This window comes from Epinephelus moara, chromosome 13 (assembly GCF_006386435.1).
Source record: "Epinephelus moara isolate mb chromosome 13, YSFRI_EMoa_1.0, whole genome shotgun sequence".
NCBI classification, from domain to species: Eukaryota; Metazoa; Chordata; class Actinopteri; order Perciformes; family Serranidae; genus Epinephelus; species Epinephelus moara.
Window position 1 is genome coordinate 20,616,036 of NC_065518.1, and position 27,060 is coordinate 20,643,095.

Here is a 27,060-nt window from a genome sequence, read left to right on the forward strand (position 1 = left end):
CCCAAAATGACGTAGTATCCCAAAATAATGACGTAGTATCTTAGAATAATGACATAGTGTCCCAAAATGATGTAGTATCCCAAAATAATGACGTAGTATCTCAGAATAATGACGTAGTATCTTAGAATGACTTAGTATCTAAAATGACTTAGTATCTCAGAATAATGACTTAGTATCTCAGAATGACTTAGTATCTAAAATAATGACATAGTATCTCAAAATAATGACTTAGTATCTCAGAATGACCTAGTATCTTAAAATAATGACGTAGTATCTCAGAATAATGACGTAGTATCTCAGAATGACTTCGTATCTTAGAATAATGGCTTAGAATCTAAAATGACATAGTATCTCAGAATAATGACATAGTATCTCAGAATGACTTAGTATCTAAAATAATGACATAGTATCTCAGAATGATTTAGTATCTAAAATAATGACCTAGTATCTCAAAATAATGACTTAGTATCTCAGAATGACCTAGTATCTTAAAATAATGACTTAGTATCTTAGAATAATGACTTAGTATCTAAAATAATGACATAGTATCTCAGAATGATTTAGTATCCCAAAATAATGACTTAGTGTCTCAGAATGACCTAGTATCTTAAAATAATGACTTAGTATCTCAGAATGATTTAGTATCCCAAAATAATGACTTAGTGTCTCAGAATGACCTAGTATCTTAAAATAATGACTTAGTATCTCAGAATGACTTAGTATCTAAAATAATGACTTAGTATCTTAGAATAATGACTTAGTGTCCTAAAGTAATGAGTTTTTCAGAATGACTTAGTTTCACAAAAGTGACTTTTTCCAAATAATTACTTATTAATATCAAAATAATGGTTTAGTATCTCAGACTAATGACTTAGTATTGCAACATGAAAAACCATTTTAAAATGACTTAGTAACTCAAAATAATGAGTATCATTTATCATTATTTTGACATTTTCAATCAGTATTTTGAGAAAGTTTCTCATTAGATAATACCTCATTATTTTCAGTCATAAGTTTCTCATAATGACTAAGAGGATCTTTTTTCTCTCATCACACTGGTGGACTGTAGTTGCGATGTTACAAATCATGCTCGTAGCGTACATGTCTTCAAAGTCATTTTTACAGTGAGCACAGAGAAACTTTACTCCTTCAGCAGATGAACGAGAAAACAGCTTTTTCATGTGTCAAATTCTGAACGTAGAAGGTCAAACATCCAAGTCAAGACACGCCAACCACATCTTAACCCCGAATAAGTGACGACCAGTCAAAAATGTCCTCACAGGGGTGGATGTAAAGGAACGCACACACTGTAGGGAAATGAAACACCATTTGTTCTTTGCAGATTTTATTTGTTTCTCAAATACAGGAGAGTTAATGTACAGAAGGACAAAGAATTTCATCAAGAACTGTACAATATTTACACGCCTTTTTTTTCCTTTTTTTATGGAAAATTAGATTGTTTTCAAAATAAGTCATAGTATGCACAAACATCAAAATGATAAAAATGAAATGACTATTTCCTCTTTAAATATTACTTATTTATACTCCTTCCCACACGGGAAATGGATAGTTTACTTCTTTTTCTTTGCACCTGCATGACTGATGATTGAACTGAAGCACAACAATGTTAAGTTTCAAATAGATTTTCCCATTCTCTTTTTTCTTTTCTTCTGTTTTTTTTTTTTTTTTTTAATCGTTATTTTACACCCACTGTATTTGATACAATATTTCTGTCTCGACGTCTGTTCTTTTGTATAGAGGGGAAGACGGCTTGGATATGTGGGTTACGATTGTATACTGATCCTGTGGAAAATAAAAAGGTATTTAAAATGTTAGGGCAGCAACCCAGCGCTTGTGAGAGTTTAAGTTAAAAACCTCCTCATATAAATAATAAAAATGTGTTTATATATTATCACACAGCGGACTGGTGCTGCCCTTCACGTAGCACAGGATGAGAGAGAGCGCGTTTATTAACACATTTCATGTTTCTACCCGCGGACGAGTCCAATGTTCACGCTGCTCACGGCACACTCTGCACGCAGTTTTTTTAAAAAGCATTCTCACCCTCTTCCACTCTTTTCAAAAGCCAACAGCTGATGTTAGTCTTCAAAAAAATAATTTATGTAAAAACTAAGTGGTAATAGTTTCTCTTTGAACTATCGTCTTCATGACACACAGTTAACAAGATGTCAGTGGCTCCTCCGTGGACTTGGCGTGATGGCTCCTCCTCTTTGTCCTTCGCTCCCTTTTCACCAAATGGTCAATTCCCTCTTGACCCCGCCAGTGACCCCTGATCCGGTGGGGGGTGGGGGGGGGGGGGTCCCCGCTTCTCACAGAGTAAGACATTTCTTTAGTCAGTGATCAACAACAAGAAAAAGAACAGAGGCCAGTGTCCGGGGTCACATGAACAGACCCCCTTGTGTTCATCGAGGGCCTTTTAAAAATTCATCCTCAGATCGTAAGAGATTTGAAGAGGGTCGGGGGGCTGTACAGTGGGATCCATCTCTTTCCGTTTGTATCTTCATTTTGTTTTTTGTTTCTTTTTTAAATCCTCTCGCTTTAATCCATTTCATCTCTCTCTCGCTGTCTTTGTGGTCGACTCAGGCTTTGGTGCTGAGCGTGAGCAGCTCGATGAAGGAGCTGAAGAGGGTGTCCAGCCAGCTCTGGTTGGCCATGCACTGCTGCACCACTTCCTCTTGGCCCGGGTCCTCAGCTGCCTGCTCAATGGTGTTGGTCTGGAAAAGTGGGACAGAGACACAGACAATTGTGACGCCAACACACAACCCAGAGTCTTAGACTACACAGAGCCAGCTTGTATACTCGTTTTTTTTCCGCCGTTCTAATGAGATTTGAGCTTCAGCAGTGTATTTGAGGGAATGCATACCACAGATTTTTCAAGCATGTCTTGGGCTCCATTGTCTAACATGACTGAAATGTGTTTGCTTACCTCTTTCTTGCACTGTAGGAAGGTGTGGTATTTATAGTGATGCAGGGAGTGGTAGAGACTGTAGATCCGATACGTCTCCCCTGACAGTTTAAGGTCCTTCAAATAAAAAAAAAAGACGGAAATCAAAGTCAGACTCAATTCAATATATTCAGAAGAACAAAATTTACAAAGCGACTGTGAATATTAATCTTACAGTTGCATGTGAGACAGAGTGAAAGTGGAGGAGGTTTGGAAACTCGCAGCAGGTGTTAGAGGGGAAGCTGTTTCACCCTGTCTGCCCTCAGCCTGTCACCCGCCCCTACCGCCAAGCTTTTTACAGTAATGGTTACTTTGGTGGACGAAATGGTTTCAGTCTCACCCAGAAACCAGAAAGAATCACCTGATTATGGGCCAAAAAAATCTCCTTTAGAAGTGTATGAATATTTGACAACCCAAATAAAATTGCAAAAATGGTACTCCCTAGTGGAGTGTCTTAACAATACATTTAATTATCTATTAAAGATATATATTATGTAATATTCCTGCATTAAAGTGTCAAAAAAACCAAACAGCCGTTACACATATGTTTTGTTAATTTTTGTACTTAAATGACCCCAAATGTTTCCAAGAACGTTACAACCAGGGCATAAAATTAACGTTTTTGTACACCGGCCAACTGGCTACTGAATGTTGGGATGGGACTGAAGCAAAACCCGTCAACTGCATATTTTATCTGCATATTGCGAGTGGATGGTGCCAATTTTCTACCCTGGTACTTTTATTCAAAGTGACACTGCACTTCATTTTGTCGCCTGTTACCTGCGTCACAACCCCTTAACCCCTCTAGCTGCTCTGACTTCAGGGGAAACACGGAAACCACAAGGTGATAGGCAAGAGAGTGAGGAGGGAATCGTATAACGTAACAGATTTACCTTTTGCAACACAGTACTCCAGACAATATATTAATTTGATATTTCAATACTGATCCAGCTTACTACAATGTGCAAATACGACAAGTGGCTCATGCCAGCCACCAAGCTAATATGTGCTAACTACGTTCAACCTGTTCATTAAGTTATTTTTAGAACGATTGTTTTGACTACAAATAACAGTGTCGTTAGGTGACCTAGTTGTGGTTATTTCATTAGAATCAAATGACGTCAAGTAAATAAACGTGACTAATAGGGCTGTACCGCATAGTTCAAGGCTTCAGTCATAATGTTGACATTAAAATTCTAAATCAACATTAGAATGCTGCGCAGCCTTTTTTCTGTTTTGCATGTCTATTCGTTGTGTTAAATCCCAGTATTTCTGTACAGTCGCAGATAAAGATTAGTATAAATTAATATTAACGGCAGTAACATTATAGTATTAAACTTGTAGAATTAGATTTCAGTGGTGGCTGTGTGGGATTGTTTTCGACTGTAATGATCCAAAAAAAAGTCCCAAAAAATCTAAATTTACTGAAAAAAGACAGACGTTATCATCTCCAAAATCCACAATATGCTTTTATCAGATGATATATTCTGCTTCAATCAAAATTTCTTTGTGTTTAGCCTTTCAAAAACAACATTTTTACTGCCGTCAAAAAAACATAAATGTGTGCTGTACAGCTTGGGAGGTGTGCCCCTGTAAAGAAAGTTGAATTTAATTATTTAAAAAAAAGGACTAACTTATTTAATCCATATGAAACAGATGTTGGAGGCTTCAGTCAAAAACCTCAATAGAAGCTCTGACTGTAAAGAAAATGACATGTTGCAGAGCCCTTCTATATAAAAAATTAAATACATGAACACGTCCGTGAACACAATTTTTGCCTGACTCGCATCATCAGCTAGACTTTCATCTGCAATGGACAGCAACTCCCATGATCCCACGCTACCCCAGGCCGTCATCAAAGTCTTTGATGACGGCCTGTGCATTTAACAGCCTACAAACACTCCTGGCCCTCGAAACACTCACACACACCTACCTGTGGTTTAGGCAGGGTCTTTTTGACTCTGTTGAGGGTCTTGCGGTTGTAAGCGTCCCCGCTTAGCCGCACCCTCACCACTCCTGAGTCCAGGGGGTCTACAATGATCTGGGGGTACGCATGCAGGACCTCCTGTCAGGGAGGAGATTTAACAGACACAGGAAGACAGAAAATGAGATATCATCAGATATATGTACGAGAAAATGTGCCTGATGTGATTTTTAGTAACAATATGTCTGTTTTTATGATTATTAATTAGTTTAGAAATCATCAGAACCCAAGGTGGTGTCAATTTACAGTGACATGAAATAAAAAAAGCAGCTAATATTCACACCTGAGAAAATGTTTGACATTTTTATATGATAAATGACATCAATTTCTAGTCGATTATTGTCCTAAATTAACTTCCTGTTTATTGACTAACCAGTTAATCTACTGATTGTCCCAGCAGTGGAATCCATGACGTTATTTCGGTCGTGACGGACACAAGACAGAAGCAGAACATTCAGGACAGATTACCTGGTGCTGAGAGCTCATGCTGACTCTCCTCAACAACCTCCGCTTCTGTTCGCTGAGGATGCTGTCAATCTTCCTCATCGGTGGGAGGTACAGCTCATCTGGTGGCCAATGGAGGCAGAGGAAGTTTCATTAGTCATCATTCATGTAGCTGCCAATCATTTTAATACCAAGGGCAGATTCAAAGCGGCTCTGTCTGGCTATCAGCATTCCCGGGGCTTCCCTTCAACCTGTCACACCGTGTTTACTTGGAAAGCCATTAAAAGAGTCATCATTCTAAATATGTGCGCTGCAGAACAATCTCCCTGCTGCCGTGAGATCAGTTTGTCCAGCTGGATGGCTTGAACCGAGACTTGGCAGCCGCTACTTGTCAGTGGCGGTGGTGTTTATTCAACCTGCCCAAACTGCACACGGATACTTGAATCCTCTTTTGAAAATTTCCATAACAATAAGCTCGATGCAGCTGTTTCGATGCACGCGTTTAATCTGCGGGAAACATGCTGCCACACAGGAAGGTCTGGTTAGGCTGGAGATCTCAGACACAATATACAGGCCGCATCGGATCTTTGATTCTATTTCTGTCTCCTATATGTCAGGAGATTTTTACACTGAGCTTTTAATTGTTGCTAAGGAGGCAGCGTGTGTGTGTGTGTGTGTGTGTGTGTATGTGGGTGTGTGTGTGTGTGTGTGAGTGCAGTTCTCACCGTCTGTGTCCTCCAGGGCTTGGATCATGTCTGGATCCAGGGCTGTGCTGACCAGCATCTCCACGTAGCTCCTGAACATCTCCCTCATGGCACGGTTGTTCACTCCGCCTTTCACTGGCACTGAGAGGACGAGAACCAAGAGTTTACACCCTTCTACTACCTTTACCTCCATTACTATGATGTCTAACGTCAAAACGCGAGCACAAAGAATCAAAATGGCATCTCACTTTCATTCTCACTAGCTGCCTCCTCTGATGAGTCCGAGTCAGACGACGAAGGTATTTCTTTCAGCCACTTCTTCCTCTTTTTGGGCGGCGGCTCCGCCTTCACTTTGGCCGGCTTGGACTTCGGTGGGCGCTCAGCCTTCTCCTTCTCCTTCCTCTCCACCGCTTTCTTCTCCTCCTTCGCTCTACCTCGCTCCGCCGCCGCAGCACGTTTCTCCACTTTTTCCTGCTGCGGCTGTACCCGCCTCTCCCTCTCCCTTTCTTTCTCCTTCTCCTTCTCAGGCTCCCTCTCTTTCTCTTTCTCCTCCCTTTTTGCTTTGGGCAGAGCAGCCGGAACCTCCTTCTTCTCCCGTTGTTCTCTTGTCGCTGCTGTCGAGGTTCTTGTTCTCTCCCTCTGTTCGCGCTGGACTGGCGGAGCCACTCGCTCCTCTTTCTCGACTCTGGGTGGCACCTGGGAGGCAGGAGGGGAAGCCATTCTGGGAAGGGACTGGCGCCTGTGACACAGAGAGGAATCGTTTTAGAAATGGGAACCACTTAAAAGATCAACAAAATGTACAGATTGCCAAAAATCTCTAACGAAAATTGGGTACTAGTCCTTAAAAAGGTCACGGCAGCAATATTTTCATCTTACCTTTGAGTCTCTCAAATGGTGATATTTCAAGTATTAATAGCCTACTTCCATAGTTAGGGTGCAGTCAACCAAATCCTCCTCTTTCACCTACATGGATGTCAATTGGGGCTTTTCAGGCTAAGACCAACATGGCCCCCGGGAGTCTGAGCCTTGCCTCCAGGAACTCAACTGGGACTTACTCTCCCTGGCCCAGCTATAGGAGGGGCTACTGGGCAAAGTGATTTTAACCAACTAAATCCAGCAGGTCTTAATCGATTAAAGTAAACCAGGGATGATACTGAATAATCGACGATCGATCAATCGGACGCTAAGAACGTGAAATTTGACTGATTAAATAAAGATCTGATTCTGAAATACCGACAATGTATTACTACTGTAGTAACTACTTATAACAAAGCAGCCAACTTCAGGTCTGGAAGAAGAGCGCGGCGGCAACATTGGAAAACGAAGCAGGCAAAGCAAAGCATTTCAACATGTTCCATATATCTAGGTCTCTACATCTTTATGTTTCATAGGCTAAGCTGTGCTGTTAGGGAATATGTATATGTTGCTTTGTAGCTTTGATTGGGGAGAAAAACACATTCGGTACTTTTTAGCATAAGCAAAGTTTTTAGTTTATTTTAAAATCAGGATCACGAGAAGGTGCTTAAAATTTGCGACCCTTTCTGAAACATGCATGAATATTAGAAATGACTTCAACACTCATTTTCCACAGAACTGATACTCTAGCTGCGCTTTTTCGTTCACTTATTGTAAATGTTTACTACAGTTGTTCTGCTGTTCTCTGCCACTAGCCAAGACAAGAAAAGAGCCTTGTTATATTTATCTTTTAATAAGATTTTCAAACTGTGTGCCCTCAATGTTAATTATTTCCTTCGTATCTAAAATGGTGTTGAATATGGAGATTGTACTGAAGGTGGATATTCCAGTATCGTGACAACACTAGTTCAAAACAGGATTTTTGGTATGGTAAATACTGGTACCTGAGGGCAGGTGTGGCTCTGCGCCACGGTCTCCGAGAGCAGACTCTGACGTAGTCCTTCTTGTTGACATTCTCCAGAAACTTGACGTAGATCCGCTGATATCGCCTCTTGGCATCTCCAAAGTAACCAAGATACTGTGCCAGAAACAGGAGAGTTAATTACACAACCGCACAAAATTGACTGTTGACACTGAGACAATATGGTGTGTAAGAATCTATCCATATACACTACAGTGTTTTCATCATACTCTGTGATGCAGCTGGGGCTGTGTGAAGCGTCTAAATCAACATGACTGTGTGCACGTGTGGTTAAATCAGCGAGGGCCCCGGGGGAAACTCACGTTGCTTGTGGCGCAGAACTGTCTCTGTCCATCTTTGATCTCTGGGCTGAACTTCTGCAGCAGAGCTTTCTGCACCCTCCATATGGGTGGAGGCTCACGGCCCATCTGCAGGGCCAGCTGTGCAAACACATGACACACAGGTAAGTATAAAATGTCTCTGTGATTTGGCAGCTACTGAAGGATTCAAGTTCCAACTCATTTTATGCTTCTCTGATGGTTATTCTGATGGTTTTAACAATATCTTTAATTACACTATTTTTAGCCTGTGCTGACACCTACGTATCAGCGTAGTGATTTTGTAGTAGTTAAAATAATTTATTCAGTTTGTTGCCTCTACACCAGAAAGCATTTTTCTATTTTTGGACCAAAGAAAGCACATTGTAATTCTTTAACAGTCAACAACACACAAATACCTTGAGAGTTCGAATGTCTTCCACCCGTACCACAAACTCGTCCCTTTCTCTGAAGATGCCCTCGCCTCCGCTCTCGCTCTCATCCTCCTCACTCTCCCCAGCGATGGCAGCATCCTCTTGCTTCTGGGCGAGGTGCAGGGAGGTGATCTTAGGAGCCGGGGGCTCCTCGGGAGAGGCGGGGGACTCTGGAGATGGCATGGGAGACTCCTTCTGAACGGAAGGTGGTGGAGGAGGGGAAGTCGCAGGAGGAGGAAGAGGAGGAGGAGGAGGAGAAGAAGCGGCAGACTGAGGGAGAGTGGCGGGTGGGGGAGGTGACGGTGAGGGGGATGTGGGAGCGACAGGGCTTGGAGGCTGGGAATTCTCCTGCTGTTCCTCCGGTGGAGGCAGGGGTGAGGGGAGGGAGAGGGGAGGGAGGGGGGAGTGGGAGGGAGAAGAGGATGAGGCGGGAGATGGAGGGACAGAGGGAGGTTCGGGAGTTTCTGGCTCTGGAGGAATCTCAGGGAGGGGCTCTGGAAGGAGAGAAGCAAGGCTCAGGTCAGTTCTACAGATCAATTCATCACAATGTTAAAACGGCTATGAGAATTTAATCAAATTAATTTTATTACAAATATAATGGGACATTGGGACAAAAAAAAAGTACAGCAATAGCTACGCCTGAGGGGAAATTATTAATTTACTTAAGCTGAGCTGTAGAAAAATCAATGTGCAGGAAAATGGGACATGAGAGGAATAGAAAGTTGGCATTACCATCAAGATTGGGGGCACCCAGTGTCTCCAGCTGTGGCTCTCTCTCCTCTGTCATATCACTCTCTTCTTCTCCTCCCGTGCTCCTCTCCTCCTCATTCTCCTCCTCCTTGTTCTCATCCATGTCTCCATCTTCTGGCTGGAGGACGTCAGGTTCGTTGGACTGGGGCATTGCGTGCGGTGTGTGCATGGTCGGCTGTGGGCTGAGCGTGGGAGGTTGCAGCGTGGGAGTAAGTGGGGACTGGCTTGCCTGAGGCTGAGGCTGGGGAGGTGGAGGAGGTAGCGGGGGCTGGATGTTACTTAGCTGAGGAGTGTCGTACAAAGCGGAGATGGCTGAGGAGATGCTTTTCTGGAGGTCCTGGTTCTTTCCCACTGAGTCCTCCTCGTCAGAGGAGAACGACGGCAAGGTCTCCAGGTTCCTCTTTAGCTCGTCCTCCAAGCGCTTGGGGCTGGGGCAGCTACCCAGAGCGAGACCCCCGTTCCCTTCACTGTCCCCGAAAGGAGGCGGCGGCGGTGGAGGGGGAGGTGCGGGAGACAGTGGGCGCAGACCCCCTGATTTACAAGGTGAGGTTTCACCATTGTCAGGCTCCATTCCTGGTGAGATGTCCAAGCCTGGAGGTCTCTTCCCTGTCTTCAGGAAGTCCAAGAATGAAGCGACGAAGCCCGCCTTGGATTCAGAGTCCTTTTCATCGCCCTAGAAATCATAGAAAAGAACAACACTTACCACCACTAAAACAGTGAACTCCACAGCTACTATAACCTGAATCAAATCTGTTTAAACTTTAGGCAATTTTTTTTTTAGCATTTTCTGCCTAACTTAGCGAAGATATAATCCTGTCGCTCTTACCCTATCCTCCAGCCCCTCGTCATCTACTCCTTCACTCATCATCTGGCTTTTCTGCTTGTTCTTGTCTTGACTCCTGTTGCTCTCAGTGCTGCAGGGGGGTCCAGGACTTAAACCGAGGGAGGGAGCGGAGCCCACTGAGCCGTCCGACAGAGCAGGGTCCGTGCCAGACAGAGAGTCCGTCCTCAGCAAGGCATCCGAGGAGGACAGCGTACCAATTGGTAACTTGATCTAACAAAAAAAAAAGAAAAAAAAAAAAAGGAAACTGTAAGATTTAAACAAGCATTGGGCATGAGTTGATTAAAGTTACTATTAAAATTATTCTTATTTTCTGCAACTGCGTTCACCTAATGGAAATGCCGTTGTAATAATTAGGCACATTTCTGAAAGACTGATTTTAAATATGGAAGCTGAAAAATTGAAACACGCACACATTAATTCATTTGTCATCGTTTTTACCCTTTTTTAAGCATTTAAATCACAGGATAAGTTTAAGACTGACTGAGCCTGGCCGTGAATGTGCTTCTTCTGACAAGAACAAAAGGAGTGAGAAAGAAAGACAGACAGAAAATAAAGGATCCTCAGCGGACACATTGCCATAGCTAGTAGCAGCCATGCAAACTACAAACACTGCAGGTATCGGTGGACTCTCCTTTCCACCACACAAGCACACCTCTAATTTAAATAAAGGGCTCATATGTGAATCTCTTGTGTTATCGCTTTTGCAAGGATACCCAAGACACCATATTTAGCTTCAATAACTAGTGTTTGTTAGTAGCACCTCTGTGCTTAAACAAGAATTTGTTTCAACATTCCCAAGGCATTTCCAGACCAAATGCCACTGACCTTGAGAGGAGGAATAGGCTCGTGTATCTGCTGTTGGGGCTGGTGATGAAGCGGCTGTGGCTGCTGCTGATGGAGGTGATGGTGGTGCATCTGATCCTGCTCCTTCCCGCTCATTTCCATGTACATATCTTCCCTCCTCTGCCCTCTACCTCGGCTCCCGCGGCCCCTACCCCTGCCTCGTCCCTCCACGCTGAATCCCCCTCCTGTCGTCGTTCCGCCCATCTCCCCCATCATCCCACGTGGGGTGTAGGGCTCAGGCATTGGGCGGATGCGAGGCCTGCCTCTCGGCCTAGGGGGACCCTCTCTCTTGGGTCTGGTGGGCTTTCGGCCCCTCTTCTTGGGTCCATCTTGAGGCAGAAGAGAGTGTGAGCCCATAGAGGTGTAGCCGGAGGAGTGGTAGAAGTCAATGTCACCCATTAAAGGGCTGAGGGACCCACTTCCTCCTCCTCCCTTCCTGCAGCTGGACACCAGGTCTGGCAACAGGTCCGGGAGCCTCCGGCTGTTCAACCGGATGTCAGCCGGCTGGTCGGCTTTATCCTCATCGTCTTCAAACTCATATTCTTGAGCGTAGCTTTTCTTAGGCAGTGTGTTGGGGTCCCGGCGCTCCTTCAACAGGTGGAAAGAGCTGGACTTGAGGAGCTTCTTGGGACGAGAAGAGCAGAAAATAGGAGATTGGAGGCCTCCGGTGCCAGGTCCTTGGCTCGTTCCTCCAGGCCCAGAGGACAGTTTAGCTCCAGAGTTGTTGGGACCAGCGGTATTGGAGCCCATGCCCATAGCTGGAGCCTGGGACTGTATCAATCCCAGCTGTTCAGTGTTCACAGTGGAAGGGAGCTCGTGGGTTTTAAGTGAATCTAGATCCAGAGTCATGGTGTTGTTGCTGGGCTCTTCCAGGCCATGGCAGTATGGTTCATAACCCTGATCTCCACCATGGTGACCCATTATGTCATAGCTAGCTCCACTACCTCCCGCTGCTCCACCTCCACCCTGTCCAGCTTTCATGGAATCCATTCCCTCTTGCCCAGTGTGGCTTTCGTTCATCTCCTCCTGTCCTGGTCCTGCCCCCCCAGCACAACTTGACTTGTAGTCCTCTGCGCAAAACATGTCTTCCATTCCTGGAAAAAAGGAGCGGTCCTCATCCTGAAGGAGGGAGTCTGGGAAGCAGATGGAAGTCAGGGGTACAAAGCGGTTACTTTGTTGATTCTGGTCTGCTTTCTCCACCGGGCTGACGGTGTCAAACTGGTGCTGCTCCGACCGCTGTTGGTCCATCTGGCTCTGCTGAGGGGTGAGCTGCTGCGGGTCAGGCTGAGGCTGGGAGTGGGCTGAGGCAGATGGTGGGGGTATGTGATGAGGGTGTGGGGGCTGCTGCTGAGGGTGAGGGTGGTGAGGGTGGGTTTGTTGGTGTTGAGAGCTGGGGTGCTGCTGCTGTTGCTGCTGCGGGTGGTGCTGTGAAAGATGGTGCATGTGAGGCGGGGTGGATAAGCCGATATCGGGCTCGGAGAGGAAGGAGTGGAGTTCAGAGGCTGAGTGCTGCTGTGAGTGATGGTGGGATGGGTGCTGTCTCTGCTGCTGCTCCTGCTGCTGTCTGTGACGCTCACTGCTGCCTCCGTTCCTTCCCCCGCTGCCTGCTCCACCGCGTCTGTCCTCTGCAACGGCTACGTCCGTGCTGGAGGTCTGAGACAGGGAGCGCTCCAGCATGTCCAAGGAAGACACCACTGAGCTTTGTTTCACCTGGCTCTGCTCGTGCTGATGTGGAGGGGGCCCGTGGTTGTAGTGAGCTGCTGCAACCTCCAAAGCCTGGGACTGGAGCTGAAGCTGGAGCTGGGTGGTTTGGGACTGAGACTGAGCCTGATGTTTACTTGAGCCGAGTGCTCCGCCAGCACTTTCCATCACAGCTTGCTGTTGGCTAATAGAGTGCTGCTGCTGTTGGGGGTGAGAGTCCATTTTATGGTGCTGTTGGTGTTGCGAATGAGAATCAATTTTGTGGTGCTGCTGATGCTGATGGGAGTCCATCTTCTGGTGCTGTTGGTGCTGTGGGTGGGAGTCCATTTTTGGGTGCTGCTGATGTGGTTGGTGGGAGTCCATTTTGTGATGTTGTTGGTGTTGCCGATGAGAGTCCATTTTGTGGTGCTGTTGTTGATGTTGTTGGTGGGAATCCATCTTGTGGTGTTGTTGGTGTGGCTCAAGTTTGTTGCGGGTGGTGTGGGACAGCACGGACTGGAGCAAGTGTGGTGGCTGACGGGATTGGTCAGTGGGAGAGTCCATGAGGGAGGCAGCAGCTTGAGATTGGGAGTGCTGCTGCTGGACTTCCGGTGTTTTCCGGGGATAGGGGATTTCGGCGCGCTCCTGTGGCTTCTTTTGGAGCTCCATTTGGGTGTGGGATGGAATCTGTGAGTGAGAGGACACGTGCTGACTGTGTGAGGAGTGTTGGGGAGCAAGGGAGTGTTGACTATATGGGTCACCCCGCCCATAGTGGACTACCGAGCCTAGGTTGTCATGGTGATGGAGATGGGAGTGCACTTGTTCAGCGCTGCCTCTCCCTCCACTGCTTCTGCTGCTTCCAACAGACCTCTCGTTCCTTTGCTGCTGCTGTTGTTGCTGCTGCTGCTGTTGATGATGGTGTTGTTGTTGATGTTGTTGCTGTTGTTTCTTTAGTGACATCTCCAGCTGGTTGTCCAGCCCTGAGATGGACCCTCCAGACCCTGCATTACCAGTGGATGTGGCACTGTGGGTACGTATGACACTCTGGGGGTGGTACCTCTCCTCAGAGCTCTTACCCATGTCATAGCTCAGCCCTTTGCCTGAATCAGTGGTTGGGGGCACTGACTGGGGCTGAGGCTGGGTTTGTTGGGATGTCTGTTGGGGTTGTTGTTGAGGATGGTGATGAGCAGCCTGGGGAGCGGGACTTGCTTGGGCTTGCAGCAGGTGCTGGATCAAGAACTCATCATCATCGTCTACTTCCTCTTGGGATCTCTGAGAGCCCACTCCTAGCATGGAAGCGTCCGCCTTTGATTTAGAGGAGGTGGAATGATAGGACTGAGGTTGGGAGCTTGGGCCTCTGGTGTCGGGGAAGCCCTGAGGGGAGGCGAGGAAGGTAGGGGAGAGAACTGAGGAAATGTATTTATTCGAGCCCGCACCTCCTGGAGATTGCGTGGGGCAGGTCGGCACTGGGGAGTGCAACCCCGGACGGATGATGCCTGAGTTGCCTGATGGAGACGGGCTAGAGTCTGGAATATGATAAGACCCTCCACCACTACCACCTCCACCTCTCTCATTAGTCATTCCATTTCCCGCTCCTCCTCCTGACCCGGAGTTTCCACTTCCTGTGCCACTGCTGCTTCCTCCCCCAGATGCTCCACTGCCTGAAGAACCACTCGACCTTAAAAGGGCAGGGGAGTGACCTGGGGCTCCGTAGCCTAGTGATGGGCTTCCAGCTCCACCCAGAGAGGATGGAAGCGATCCATATGCAGAGTCTGCTCCATATATATCAGTGGGGTATGACTGGCTTCGCCCTCCTAAACTCCCATAGCCTTTCCCACCTGTACCTGAGCTCAGGTCTTGGGCTTGTGGTGAACTGAAGCCTCCGTAGGACTGAGCCAGGTGAGCGGTAGGGGGCTGATTAGGGGAATATGACTGCGTCTGTTGTTGGGGTGGGGTCTGACCAGTAAGAGCAGAGGTGGGGGTCTTCACAGGGGGCACAGGAGAGCCATAGCCTGAGAGGCAGGATTTGGTGAGAGACTGGGGGGCTGACGTGGATGTGGCAGGGGGCTGTTGCTGCTGTGGGGCCGGGGGAGGCGGAGCTGGTTGAGGGGGTGGTTGCTGCCTGGAGGGGGCTGCGCTTGAGCTGGAGGTGGGGATTGAGTTGGAAGGATGAGCCCCAGAAGTGGCAGAAGAGGAGGATGAGGAAGACGAAGTGGAGGAAGCAGAAGGGGGTGTGTGGGGAGTTCTTGAGGATGATGCTGAGCTGGCAGAAGAATAGCCACTGCTGGAGCTGCTTTTGGTACCTTTCCCAGCTGAGGAAGATGACGAGGAGGAGGATGAGGAGGAATAGGGGGGCTGGATGATTGGCCGGTACTGCTCAGTGCGAGAGGTGGGCTTGTGGTCAGATGAGGGGCTCTGGTCGCCCAGTGGGCTGCAGGAAAGGCCAGCATGCCTGTGGTGAGTGGCAATCTGCTGGTACCCTGCCCCTCCACAGCTGAGGTAGTGCTGAAGGGAGTGGGCAGCAGAGGATGAGAGCTGTGACTGAGCTGGCGTGGGCCGCTGGTAGTGCTTAATAACGCTGTCCTGTCGGGGAACAGCCCGTTCCTGAGCCGAATTGGACTGGGACTGGGACTGAGGCTGGGGCTGGGCTGAGGAAAACACTGATGCGTTGTACAGCTGGGACGACTGGTCCTGGAGCTGTGATGACAGCAGGTTGAACTGGTGCGACTGCAGGTGCCTGGCAGAGGACGCCTGGGCTGATGTGGCACTCGTGGGATCCTGGCTGCCCCTGTAGGCGGCTGCCGCAGCACCCTGCGAGGACAGGAGTCTATCAAAACCCAGGCTGGACTGGGAAGGGGCCTTGATGTGTAGTAGGGGGTCATGTGGGGAGAGCAGGCCGTTGGATGTGGGACTAAATGTGGGCGTATCCTGGAGGGAAAGGGAGGCTGTGGGGAAGGAGCGGCTGGAGAAGGATGCTGGATGCTGATAGGCTGAGAGAGCTGAAGAGGAGGGGAAGGAGCCAGAGCCAGGAAGGGCTCCAGAGATGAAAAGTTCAGGAGGAGCAGGCGTGTGCATCGCTGTTAGGAAAAGGAAGACATATTGCAAAATTACTCAGTATTACTCAGTATCCATCAAACTATCATTTCAATAATGGAAAACTAAAAAAGCAGTACTTTAAACTGAGTACTTAAAAAGTATTCGAGAGTAAAACTATTACCAAGTTCAAGTAAAAGGCTTTAATTAAAATTCTCAAACAGCAGCACTGTAAGAATAACAACAATGCAGCCAAACACTGGGAGGATCTTTAAATGTCATATTGACAGTGGGGCCTGTTTGAATGTCAACACATGAGGGAGGATCTAACACAGCCCCACCTGTCTGCCAGGACGGCGTGCGGAACTGGGAGAGAAGGGAGGAGGCAGAGGGCGGAGGCTGGGGACCCCGAGACTCCAGGGCTGAGATCAGATTCATGACGGAGGCATCTGGGGCGGAGGGACTGGCGTGGTGGAGGCCAGTGTCAAAGAGCCCCGACAGACCTTTGGGAAGAAGAGACAGAACCAGGAAAATTGATTAATTGATAAATAATGCAAATATTAGACAGTAATTGCAGAGATGTAGATGATAATATAACTATCATAAATCATTATTAAAATATAATCTAAAGAAAAGGATTTTAGGATCTGGAGTTGATCAATGATTACTTGGCAAGCCTGGTGTCACACGTACAACAAATTTAAATCAGGACATCAGCGGCTGCGAGTGTAGCTCTAAGTAAATGAACCTGTGTTGCTGAAAACATCCCCTAAGATATTGTTAAACTGTATGAGAATGAAAGCTGTGACTACCACTTTAACATCTAGGGCCTCAACTCAGTTAAGCCATAATGTGCACATTTTTCAATGACAATCTGCCAGGGCCTGCATGGCGAGATGGAGAGACATAATAATTCATTGCCTGGGCCCCTTATGGTGGTGACATGGAAGGTATGACATTTATCTCACCCAAACTCCGTCCAGCTGCTCCCCAAGCCCCGCCTTGGCCAGAGCTCCCTGGGTGGTGATTGGTGGCATAGCCCTGCAGAGGGTGTGGGGTGGCGTAGGCTTGTCGGTGAAGGAGCTCAGACTCAGGGTGGGATGATCTGGAACTCCCATATACAAGACTACAGAGGAAAAGGGGGAGTGGGGAATTGGGAGGTGTCATTAATTTCAGAGCACATTTACATAAACTAAATCTGTTCCCAAAATGTGACCCTTGGGGGGGGGGGGGCGCTCTCTAGGCTTGGGTTAGTTTTAAAATACATAAAAGCTCTCACACAAGTAGTTTGTGCTTTAATTAAAAATCCATCAGGTGACAACTCAAGGATGATCATTTGTTTATCTCCATGTGTAACTTCTTAACAATAGCCTTCATAAGAAAGCCAAAATCCCCAAGGAGTGTGATCTATATTTGAAGTTAAGAAGAAGGATTCTTTTCAATCAGTATCTAGACAGATGACAAACTTGGGCATCACACCAAAGTGTGTTACAGTAGGTGCAAATCTGTCAAACCAGCAATGCAAGTGTCATGCAAAAATAATGGGATGGTTAATTTGCAATTATTGTAATTGACCCACAAGACTCAACCATTATCTACTCTATACATTTACAAACTAAATAAGCTTCTCGCCCAACGCTGAGGCTTGCCCAGATGCTTTACACTTCGCTTTACAAAGAAGAGATGAAATGCGTGGCTGCTGCCTGGCTGGCCACAAAACATGCTAGCATCTGCTGCTAGCACCGCCTAGCAGCAATGCACAGCACCTATGGTAGAGATGCAGAGACTAGGCCCAAACTGCTAGGCCAGCATTTCACGTGTAAATAGACCGTGGGTACCCAATGTTCAGATTTAGTGCCAAGTGTAAAAATACAGTTTCTTCAATATAAACCAAACACAAGCGATTCGTGTGTCTGCAACCATTGATTATGTTGATGTAGCTAACAGCTGGACGGTGTAAGTCGACGCAAATGCATGCTAAAGCTGCATGCAAACACCAGCAGCTAGCCAGGTTTGTTTAGACAAATATCACTTCCAATAGGAGCACGGTGGCTTTCGACTCTGATAAGGCAGCAAACTGTGGGTCGAAATATCTCAAATGTGTGCAGCTATGCAAGAAGTGATGCTCCCGAGCGCAGGCCTCGACTCACTTCCATGCAACATAACGCTAGCTTGCATGCTAAAGCTAAAAGCTATCTTTGCACAGCCCAGGCAATTCTTCATCATCTTGTAATTCAACCAGGCCTTGCATTTTGCAGTTTTTGTGGCATTAAAAAAATGCAAGTTTAATGCAGTGGGAATATTCCACAATTTCATTATGCAAATTAACATCCATCACCAATTATCTGGATCACGCTTGGGCAAAATACATCACAAATCACAGTTTTATTAGAGCACAGCAGCACGTCTACTTTAAGATTTTTATGTTCTGATTTCTTTGCAAGGCAACAATTAAAATCAAATTTATTAAATGCATCTGCTCTTCTTGTTGATGTCTGTCAGGGGGGTTTTGCTGTGAGGGGTTTGCTGCGTCTGCACTCCTCGCAGTTGCTATCAATCCAGTGAATTTATCTCTCAGGGTCTGTGTCCAGGCCTGCACACAGGGAACAATAATTCCTATGGATGCTCCAGACATACCCCCACCTCCACCCCGCCAGGTCCACTAAAACCCACGTCTGTCAATCACACTCAATTCATATTGCCAACCTTTCCTTTCTCCACCCCGCCCACCCCCACGACACGCACACTGCTCCATTCCTGTTTATAATATTATTACTATGCAACTGTTTGGATGACAATGCACTGCACATAATGGCAAGGCATGGCACTAGATATGAACCCAATGGCGACAATTTGTTTACATGGGCCACACAGTGCCCTGCAAAGTACCAGTGATGCATGCACATTGTCTGAATCCAATGCATACCTTGCTTTTGCCGATCTCTCGTAACTCCATCCTGCTCCTGCGCCCAAATCACCAAATCCTGTTCCCGGGTAATTTCTATCCATTTATGTGGCGTACAATGTGTGCGATGAGGACGAAAGCAACGAGATCGTCGCAGAGCAGATTACGGAAAAAAATCCAGTCTTTCCCGTTTTCGGTTTCAGGCTATTTTCCCCGGTTTCATAAGCAAGTCCTCAGGAGTGGAAAACAGCATATTGAAAGAGAAATGGAGGGGAGGAGGAGAAAGCTGGATGAAAAAAGAGGGGGGTCTACGGGGTTATAATCCAACCACCTCCAAAAAAAGCCAGTCTTTCTCCTTTTCCTTCGCCTTTCACGTTTATCATTTCCACGAATTCAGATTCAGTCCAAAATCAGTCACGGTCATGATGAAGGCGCCGCGGATTTGGCCGGTAATGGACGAATTGCTGATAAACATTTGATTTGAATGCGTCCTTTTTCCACCGTCTCTCCTCCCCTTTCTTTAGCCTCCTCTTTGCTACGATGCTAGCACAAGCAAAAAGATTGCAATCGACGGGCCACGTTGGTAGCAATCACTCCCCATAGACGAGCAAAGAAATCCCCAATTTCAAAATCTTTTTTTTTTCTTCTTCTTTGAATGCAAATGGTTCCCACCCCCCTCCGGAGCAGAGCTGTGGGCTAGCAGCAGATGCTAACTGTCAGTAACGACGCATCAAAATAAAACAGGGCTGCCTTTATTTCCCCCAAATGCTCGCTCCCCTGATTTCTGCTTTCTTTGGCTGCTACAGTAAAAGCGACGACGAGTTTGTCCACACCGGTAAAAACACAACAATAGTACGAAAACATATGAATACCGAACGAGGAAGTGTAAAGAAAGAAGGCCGCGTTTTAATATTTTTTACTCATTTTCCTCCGGAGACGCCATTTTTGAAGGCGGCTGGCCGCTGTCCGTCCTCCCTCTCCCCCTCTCTGTCTCACCGCTGAGACTCACTCAGTGTCTGCGGTGACCTCCATTCACCGGCCCTCGTCTGCCAGCCAGCCCTGCATGCTTTTTCCAGATTTTCATCGTACCGAGAGGCTGAATATTGACTTAGACTACATTTTACACGAACAAAAATAAGTCAGCTGTCTGTCCCCGTACGCTGCGATTGGCTGAGACGCATTCGAGTGCGAAAATATTTCCAGTGAAAACCAGATTTAAATAGGCCTTCGGTCGCTTTGCAAATTCACATCCGAACTGTGCAGCCTGTTTGAGAGACAGTGGCATTTCCTGCCTCCAGTCAGATGCTTAATTAGGCTGCAGTTTGCTTCTCAGCACCACTTTGCATAGGGGGGCATTTATCCCGTACATTTGCTAAAATTCATAAAGACACCAAGACCCGTTGTAGTCCATGTTATTATCACTATATACATATAGTCCTGATTTTATTATTTAGAGAATCTGTCTGCCAGAGCTTGTATGCACTTGATTTGTACACCAGCAGATGGCACACTGGATTTTATGGTCATTATAAAGCAGGACGAATCACTGGGAGCTGATCCAGAGAGATGCTGTTTCTCACTTTTCATATTTTGACCAGGGTGTACTGAGACACTGTGATTGGGTTTCCCATCATATTAACCTGTCACTGCCTCCAGTTGCACACACCGACTAAAATAATATCAGAATAGTATTATAATACATGAACATGCATCTAAACTAGGTATTGAAGCTGAATGTAAATGTGATCTCTTTTGTTTACAGGTAACAATGATGCACACACTGGAGGCCCATTTGTCCAGATAATCTCTGTACATGACTATGGTGTATGAGTGTTTGTTGCCCTCTAGTGGTGAAGTTAAATTCTGTAACTAAAATACTGTACTTACTGAGTGACCACAACAAGGGTGGTAAACTCATTTTAGTTCATGGGCCACATACAGCCTAGTTACATCATTGAAACCACTACATAATAACCTGTAAAACACAACACCTCCAAATGTTTCCCTGTCTTTTAGTGTAAAGAAGTACAAGTACATTCTGAAAACAATCACTCATTCACAAAACAGATGATGAGCAGCCAATCTGCAATCAGCCAGTCTATTACCCATTGTCATTACATGTGCATTTTTCCATACATGCACTCCTGTGCAATAATGCCAGCATCACCACACCAAACTAAGGTGGCAGCTATTAAGGAAACAGGTTAAGCTATTCATGCCTCACAAACCAGTTACAAATCAAGTTATTGTAGAGCCTCAGCCATAAGGTTTCTGCAAAATGCAGCTGCTCAGCTTTTAACTGACACTAGAAAACATGACCATATCAGCTCTGTTTCAGCTTCTCTTTACTGGTTACCAGTCAGTTTTAGAATTGATTTTAAGATGTTAACTTTTAAGGCACTTCATGGCTTTGCCCCCAGCTACATTGCTGAGATGCTGCTCCCCTATGAGCCAGGTCGAAGCCTCAGATGCTCAGATAGGGCTCGGTTGGCTGTCTCTCAGTCCCGGCTCAAAACTAGAGGTGACCGGGCATTTGCAGTCAAGGACCCTCAGCTCTGGAGCTCCCTGCCTGAGGATCTGAGGCTCGCTGAATCAGTAACATCTTCTAAATTACTTCTTGAAACTAATCTGTTCAAAAAAGCCTTTTATTAGTTTTAGCATGCTGCTTATCTTACATATGTCTCATTTGTGTTGTCATCAGTTATTTCGCAATTAGTGGCCAACTTAGCTTATCTGCTTCAGAGACGGTATTTTATCTTTATTTTATTTTTATTTTTATTGTTCTTTGTATTTTCTTAAAATTGCCTCATTTTATTTGCTTGAATTCAGCATTGCTTCAAATCCAGGATCAACCATGTAAAGCACTTTGTAACTTTGTTTTGAAAAGCCCTTTATAAATAAAGTTTATCATTATTATTATAATATTGTTTTAAGATAGAAGTCTGATGCAGATTCTCTTGTAGCCTGCTGAAGCTGCTAACTGCCAACACTTTGCACAATGTTTTATATCTCTAAATATGACCAAAATAGGTATTCCTGTGTCATATGTGCAAATCAAAGGAGACAAAGCATCTCCTATGTTTTGTCCTGTATTACATGCACAGTGATGGAAATACATTTAGTCATTGTTTTAATTTACTGTCATTTCTTTTAAATAATCATTATTTTACCCCCAAATTTACACAGTATTTACATATTTCAATTGACTTCAATTAACATTTGTATTTGTATTTTTATTTTTTTTTTGCAGCTGAATAATTGCCGTCCTTTTTTCCCATCCAGAATTAGGAAAAGGAGCCTCACACTGTCATCCAGACGCAGTTGTTGAAAAAGCAAGGTGAAGGTACGTTAACTGTACTTGTTCTGTCAAACTTTTTACATAACATTTAGAGGAGAAATCACTTACACATCCTAAGAAAATTCTAAAGTTATATGTTAAAATGTAAAAAGCACAATATATTTTGATGAGCAGCAATGGGGGGAATGTCTTCCCCTTTTTCTTAAGTAAAAAGCTATGTATGTTCATTAGTGTATGTGCTTACAAGAGGTTTGCTGATGTATGATGAAAAACCTTTGACTGTGGGACAAAAAGTTTCAGTGTAGTAAATCTCGGAATGCTCAAATGCATGCTGCTGTGTAGATAAATGTAACACAACCAGGACAAGATCATTTGGATGTTCAAAATAAGAAACAAAAGTGTGTTCCTGCAAAGTATTAACCTCACTGATGTGCTTTTATTTTCATCTTATTTTCAGACTATTAGTTACATCCCTTCTAACACTGCCTTCAATGCCAATTTGACATTTTATTGGTGAAACAAATGCAACAACTCTCCGCCTCTTAAGCCAACAAAGCAGCGTAAAACAAAGCCAGGCTTTCCAGGCTCTCTTCAGGAAAAAGGCCCTCCCCTGTAGTGAGTATTTTAGATGCATTATGAGGTCTTTGTAATGCATAACGCTTGACTCAAAAGGTCAGCCATCTGCATATTCATTAGGAAGACGGTAAAACAAAGAACAGGAATGAAAGCATTTAAGAACACCTGAGTTTTAAAGGTTGATGAACATAAATAGGAAAGAATATCAGAGACAAAGAACTCATTTCATCATAACATAAATAGCAAGACTAGAAATTAAAGTTAGAATTTCTTGCATATGATTAATTTCTTCCGAGTTCACCGCACAGGGTCACTGTCCTCCCCCCCTCCCTCCCTCCCTCACTGTCTTACCCTCCATCTCTGGAACTAATCTGTAACCATACTTGACTGCAGCTCCTGAAGCAGCGCACAACCACCACAAACTCCAGCTCTCCTCTGTCAAAAATGCCAGACTCTAATGAAGCTGTGCCAGCACCATGCCAGGTTATCAAAGAGGACGTTGACAAATGGTGAGTTCTGACAGGAATTATGTGCAATTATTAATGCTGAGGAAGGTATTTATGCAAATGCATTAAATTTGCACTAGCCAAAGTGAGAGTCATTGGTGTCTAAGTGTGTCTTTGTATAACTTTGAGCCGTTAAGGAAGACTTGTGGCTGTGTTTTGGGCTCCAGCTAAATCCTGGTCACTTTCAATTACACCCCTCGGGCCATTCTCAGTCATCATTACTGAGTTGTATGCATGACATCCTGTGGATCATTAACTCTAATTAGACTTACTGTAACTTAACTTGCAGTGAATCCACTCTACATCACAAGACTAAGTGTCATGACATTTACAGCAGGCCCTTACAGTGACATGAAGGTCTTGAGAAGCACAAATAGACCTGAGGTTTAAAATAGGCTTCCACATGTATGACCTATAGCAGAGGATCAGCACATTCCAGGCTGCTGGTTCATGTTACATGAAAGAGCGACAGACGTTTGGTGTGTGTCCAAGTGCAGCTGTGATTAGTGTTAGCGGAGCTGCTGCACGTATTGCTCAATCTTCCTCTCGTACGTCAGCGAGCGCAGATAAAAGCAGCTGTGTGGGTTTGAGCTGAAATATTATTATCAGGCTATACTGTAATAATCCCTTTGATGCGCATAGACTAAATTTAAAGATTTATTTCCTCCACAGTTTCCAGTGGATGTGTTCATTTGTTCTACATCATGCAAATTTGCACTGTTTGACCTGAAACCATGTTATATGCCAGAGAGGATAACGCAGCAGTGTGTGCAGAGAGTGTTAAGTGTGGTTTATAAATCCAGCTTTGTGTTTCAGTGTCAGAGAGAAGGGAGCAGAGGACTGTAAAGATCTGATAGATGCCTTCCAGGCCTGTATAAAAGCCCTGTCTGAGGGATCGTGATACATGAGAAGTACATCTTTATAAAATGTAAGTTCACACAAATGACAAACTATTATCATTGTTTGTTTGTTTTTCCTGAATAAAGACCTGGGGCATTACACAGATAATCAGTGCGTGTAAACCAAAATAAAGTAATAATCTCTCAAAGCAAGCAGTTAATCAGACAGACACTGTCAGTTGGTATACTGGGGTGTTTTATGTCTTTTGGATTTTTCATTTTGTTTAGGGGATGCACTGAGTAGAGAGAGTACCGATCCAATATTGGTGTTTGAACGAGCAGTGTGTAGGATTTACTGGCATCTGCAGATTGCAACCAGCCGAGACTTCTCCAATGTGCAAGCATGAACTCCGACTTAGGATTCCTTCAGTTATCAAAGTTGAGGTTTTTACTGGGAGCCAAATTATCTCCAGAAGTCTCCTCCTCCCCCAAATAGACTAGGTGACTAAAAGTGGGAAAAACACTGAATAAAGCAAAGTTTTTAAAGTGTTTCCAATGCCGTTTGGCTCACCACAGACAGGCTGTTAGCCTAGCACCTGCTAATGTCCTTTTATCTCTGATAACTTAAGATCCAGATGTTCAAAGAGATTTTACCAGGAGCTGAATTATCCTCAGATGTCTCTTCCTACCTGAAACAAATGGATCCGTGGATTTAAACCAGCAGTAAAAACACTACGTAAAGTAGTTTCACATTTCACATCAATTCTGATGCTATTCGGCTCGTCACAGTGGGTTTACTAACTATGGTGGCCAACACAAAAACGCAAAAACACGAAAGCGCATATGGCCCTATCTAGAGCCACTTTTGTTTGTCCATGCAGGGCTACTGTAGAAACATGGCCGTGCAACATGGTGAGCTCCATGGATAAGGATCCGCTCCTTTTGTAGATCCAAATGGCTCATTCTGAGATGACAAAAATTTGATGATTCTTATTTTCAGGTGATTAAAAAAACTAAAGAAACAATACTTATTATGTAACATTCCATTTCTCCAAATATATAAAATCTTACACATTGGACCTTTAATTAGTAAGATGTGTGCTTCACTGTGTGGAAGTGACCGCTATCATTCTTTATGTGTAAGGCAACATCAGGCTTGACTTAAACATTGATTTCCTAATATTGTAAAACAAAATGTAACAAATAAATCAATATGAATTTCCTGAATTGTTATTTCATTATTAAAATAATAAATTGTGCACTGGCAACTTGGTAAAAAAAATCTTCGTTAGTAAAAATGCAGCAACAGATGAGTCAAAAGTTAAGTAAGAATCAAAATACAGGATACATCTGCAAGAAATGAGAACAAAATATAAACATTAAATCACAATTAAGTGCAAACAAACTTGATAAATACCAAATATACAAAATAAAAAGGAAGCAAATTCTTTTGTAAATGTTTAGTGAAAACAGGAATTTACTACAAATATAAGATGATACAGCAGCTGTAAATGTAGAATTGTATTAAATAGATCGACCCATGTAACTTAGAGTCAGTGCAGTTGTTTGAGTCAGAATTGGATCAGTGCATCCCCAATTTTATTACATTACTTTACTTATGTCACTAGCAGATACCCAAGATTATCAGTGAGTTTGTTAGGATGAATGCTGATGCTAATGAAGGATCATGTTACCCAGAATCTAAAATTTAAAAGGAAAATTTAAAAAAATGAAAGGACACCTAAAAAGTACTGTGCAACTCAGGAAAATCAGAAACAAAAAGAGGAAACTGGATGCTGACAAATGGATATTGTGAAATGGCAATCTGAGTACAATATTCAAGTTACTAACAACGCATGTTTGAGCTTTTATTTTCAATATTTTATTTGTCTATTTTAGGGTGAATATACCTTTAATTCCAAATAGTATTGTGTTGTATTTGGATTATTTGAATCACCTATTTTGTCACATGTTCTACTGCAGTCTCATAATAACATGTAGTCTTTTTTTTTTTTTTAAATCACAGCTTCATTTAATCAAAGCCTTCCACTTTCCCAGCATTCCCTTCGATGCTTATTGCACTGGACTGAACCATCAGAGAAACTGAGGAGGGGGGTGATGACACTGTGCTTCTGATACTGTATTCTTCTGTCAATGTGAAAGATGTTTGTTTTTTTTCGTGAATGTTCTAACTTCATTATGGACTCCACTATAACACTGACTGCCTGTGCACTGTAACATTTTATGCACAAAAATACAATAAAAATACAATAAATAAAAAGCTTGTCCATTTACCTCATACAGTCTACTGTTTTTCTTGGTTATCACAGATGTTATTTCACTCACCATATTTTTGTTAGGTCCTTAAACTATTAGAAGTACCGCCTCCTCTGGCTGAGCACAGGCTTCAACATGGAATAGCTACTCTTAATGGAATCAAGAAGAGCCTGTTAATCTCTGCTTAATCCTCACATTAGTACTTGCACTGAGCAGTCTAATGTCACTTCTCCATTCTGAGCTCTTACAATGAGTGTGAGGATTGAGGGAATCCACAAAAAGAACCAGGAAGAGAAGTTTTTTCTGGAGTTCCTCGCTCTCAGTGGAGAAGGGAGGAAAATGTGTGTAGGAGCCAAAGGGATTTACTTACAAGCTGGATGCTAGAGAATAACCTCGTGTGATTCTACAGAGTCGATCCTGGTGCTGTCAGCTGAGGGAGAGGTTCACGAACAAGCTCTGGAGACAAAATTCACATGAGGGAGCGTAGTTAGTTGTCAGACATTCAATTGTGAAAGAAAACTTAGGTAGCCTATATTTGTATGTTGCAGGTTTATGGATAAGGCAAACTTCATTCTGTCTGCACGTAGACTGCACGTTTCGTCCTACTTTTGCTTCCCCCAGCTTTGCCTCTTGTACTCCCTTTCGCTTCAAGTCTTTTATTCTGATATACTGCTTGTGGGAGAACCAAACACAGCATGATTTTTTTTTTTACAATCTATCACTCCCAAACGTAGACTTGTTTGTTATTTTCCATCAAGGTAGATGGACTTTATCCTTTACAGCAT

The 27,060-nt window shown here is 44.4% G+C and overlaps 1 protein-coding gene and 1 long non-coding RNA gene across 3 annotated transcripts; one reads left to right on the forward strand and one right to left on the reverse strand.

Moving 5' to 3' along the window:
* Positions 1–1,328: 1,328 nt before the first annotated feature.
* On the reverse strand, positions 1,329–20,140 carry prr12a (proline rich 12a). The gene is made up of 15 exons (XM_050059530.1): positions 18,801–20,140; positions 16,843–17,000; positions 16,216–16,377; positions 11,144–15,918; positions 10,301–10,528; positions 9,457–10,147; positions 8,710–9,218; positions 8,297–8,413; positions 7,957–8,090; positions 6,346–6,836; positions 6,119–6,238; positions 5,418–5,515; positions 4,899–5,030; positions 2,948–3,043; positions 1,329–2,735 (listed from the first exon to the last, which is right to left on the reverse strand). Exons 1-15 carry the CDS (start codon positions 18,881–18,883, stop codon positions 2,601–2,603), a joined length of 7,929 nt encoding a protein of 2,642 aa, XP_049915487.1. The 5' UTR covers positions 18,884–20,140; the 3' UTR covers positions 1,329–2,600.
* Positions 20,141–23,003: 2,863 nt separating this feature from the next.
* On the forward strand, positions 23,004–26,297 carry LOC126399907 (uncharacterized). Of its 2 annotated transcripts, none has more exons than XR_007570931.1 (3): positions 23,004–23,162; positions 23,976–24,087; positions 26,025–26,297. It is a non-coding gene; the product is annotated as an uncharacterized LOC126399907 (long non-coding RNA). The 2 variants fall into 2 exon arrangements; XR_007570930.1 differs by having other exon boundaries at positions 26,057–26,297.
* The last annotated feature ends 763 nt before the right edge of the window (positions 26,298–27,060 follow it).

Coding starts and splice junctions, on each gene's coding strand:
- prr12a (XM_050059530.1), bottom strand. CDS start 18,883: ATGGATAGAAATTACCCGGGAACAGGATTTGGTGATTTGGGCGCAGGA. Junction 10,148..10,300: donor ACGAGGGGCTGGAGGATAGG/GTAAGAGCGACA, acceptor TATGATTTCTAG/GGCGATGAAAAGGACTCTGA. Junction 5,516..6,118: donor AGCCCTGGAGGACACAGACG/GTGAGAACTGCA, acceptor ATTGGCCACCAG/ATGAGCTGTACCTCCCACCG.